General features: G+C 40.7%; 1 protein-coding gene across 1 annotated transcript in view; it reads left to right on the forward strand.

Annotated features, from left to right (window-relative positions):
- reps1 (RALBP1 associated Eps domain containing 1) overlaps nt 1–2,576 on the forward strand; it is a 16,179-nt gene that overhangs the window by 7,416 nt on the left and 6,187 nt on the right. Inside the window, exons 6-9 of the mRNA XM_035678895.1 lie at nt 73–262; nt 471–501; nt 1,402–1,556; nt 2,307–2,428. Coding sequence (XP_035534788.1) covers nt 73–262; nt 471–501; nt 1,402–1,556; nt 2,307–2,428 — 498 coding nt within the window. The remainder of the gene's footprint in view (nt 1–72; nt 263–470; nt 502–1,401; nt 1,557–2,306; nt 2,429–2,576) is intronic.

Consider the following 2,576-nt stretch of genomic DNA (forward strand, 5'->3'; position numbering starts at 1 on the left):
AATTGTATGTGTTCCTTTTTAACTAGTGCTACTTTTCCTGAATCTGTAAACGTCCCATTTGGTTTCCCGTAGGAAAGCACAACGATACGAACTGTGGCCTCAGCAGCAACAACCAATGAGATCCAGCGACAGTCCAGCGGCTACGACGATCCATGGAAGATCACGGATGAGCAGAGACAGTATTATATTAACCAGTTCAAAACCATCCAGCCAGACCTCACCGGCTTCATACCTGGTAGGAAAATGCTGACACACACAAAACACACACACACACAACACCACACACACACACTCATCAATCACAGCACATGCAAAACCGGAAACTTGTGTTGAAAAAAGGGATTGTTTAATCTCTGCGCTCTTGTTTGTGTTTTCAGGTTTCAGCCCGACTATAATGAAACATTACAGAAAACCAAAAATAACAACAAAAAAAAACAAAGTATACATTGCAATGCAATGCCACTGACTCTTTCCTCTGATGAGATTCTGCCTGCGACACTGGTCGCAAGTCATCTCTATAAGCACAGGCGAAAAGAAGCGAACGCGTCTCTTTACCTAGTTATTCTCTCGCTAGCCTATAACCTGGCGTTGTTATGCGTGTAGTCAGCTCCTGAAGCGTCTTGCGCTGGCATTTACTATTCAGCATTATAGCATACCATGTGCGTATACTGGCATTCAAGTAATTGTTATCTGTGTAAAAGTTCAGAGTAGTTTTTACAGTTCTGATAGTCACAAGAGTCCGTCTCTTCCTTTCCTTAACTGAGAGGCACCTCTCCTATTATATGTCTCTATTGCGCACTCTCCACTCTTTGGACCACATCCTCTGTAGATCTCGATAAGAAGTTGAGAAAATCAGCATTTCTTCATTGATGAAAAGCTGTTAGAAAGCAACATTCTGGCTTTTACTTTGAATAGAAATTGCTTAAAATGATTGATTGGAACCCCACTCTACCAGCTTGTCATTGTTTTGAAGGGCAATAAAATTACATCAATTACATCACATCAAAATCCAGTTGTGAACTGCTGTTACAAGTCTTACAGGTTCATTTAATCGTTGGAGCAAGCCTTAATTCTGGTTGTCACAACTTGTTTTGAGCAGGACTCGTCTCTACTAGTATCACTAACTGTGGGAACTTCACTATATTTGTCACTAAATGTTGTATTCAGCTCTTGATAACCAGGTCTTTGTGTGTAAATGAGCCATCTGCTACATACTGATGCCCATCCGATTACCTGCAGCAACATCTCAACTAGCAACAGCAGACAGCTTTTTTTAAGATGTGGGGACGATAAAGGCAGATTGAAAGGAAGCTGATCCGTTTGAAAAAGCTCTCCGCTGTCATTGTGACGCGTTTTGAAAGGACGACAAACTCACAAATGTCTAACTGTGTGTGTTTGAAGGGAACTGTCAGACTTTGATAAAGACGGAGCGCTGACCCTGGATGAGTTCTGCGCCGCCTTCCACCTGGTCGTGGCCAGGAAGAATGGCTACGACCTGCCCGAGAAACTGCCCGAGAGCCTGATGCCAAAGCTGATTGACCTGGATGACTCAGCAGGTACACAACCTCTCTCTCTCTCTCTCTCTCTCTCTCACTCTCACACAATGCTTTGCTTTGGATATTATGGTATTTTAACAGTATTTGAGAATAGCAGCAGCACATTAGGCAGAACTATTGGAGGTTTCATGTTACATACAAATCATTTTATCCATGGATTGCCAAGTTCATTTTAACATTATATAGCAGATTGTACTTTTTGCACTATGTTGTATTCATGAACTGCTTCCAGAAAGTTTTTTTTTTTTCTTTCTGTGCCTATTATTTGCCAAATCTACCCCTGGTGTTTAACTGTAGTGCAAACCCTATGCAGAGCAAAGTCAAGCAGTGTGTGGAAACAATCCTTGTAATCTAAATGTGTAAATGTTTATATTTCTGAGGGTTACAACCTTAAGCTACTGGTCATATCAGACCAGTTTAAGCTTTCACTGTAAAACTCCTGAGTCACTTAAACTGAGCAAGAATGTGTTTTATTGGTTATAATTTCAAATTTTAAATTTAATTTCTTCTTTTAAAACTTACATAGTCTCATGTTAAAAAACCTGTACCAGAGGTTTGGTCAGTTATATTGTTTCCCCCATAACTAAAACCATAAAACAATATTTTATGCAACTTTCTGAAGAAAAGATGTCTACAGACACATGGAAATTAGATTTTTCAGATTATGTATTGCATTTTGACCCCTGATATTTGTGTGTTTGGTTGTTGTTAAGGAACCTGGCTAACCTGTGTCTAATCTTTCGTATTCAGAGGTCTCGGAGTCGACTGCTGACGTTGGATACTCGGGCTCCCCGGTCGAGGTCACCCCTAACAAATCTCCCTCCATGCCTTCACTCAACCAGGCCTGGCCAGAGATGAACCAGAGCAACGAGGTTCCAACATGCACACAACACACATGATTACTCATTGTATTTTCACACCCCACTGTAAGCTCCACGTTTGTTTGCTTTTGCTGTGTTTTGCGTTTGTTTCATCATAATTAATTGCTCAGGGTTAATTAGATGAAGTTGCTTTTTTTTT

This window comes from Morone saxatilis, unplaced genomic scaffold, assembly GCF_004916995.1.
Source record: "Morone saxatilis isolate NCDOM2014 unplaced genomic scaffold, NCSU_SB_2.0 Contig7, whole genome shotgun sequence".
NCBI classification, from domain to species: domain Eukaryota; kingdom Metazoa; phylum Chordata; class Actinopteri; family Moronidae; genus Morone; species Morone saxatilis.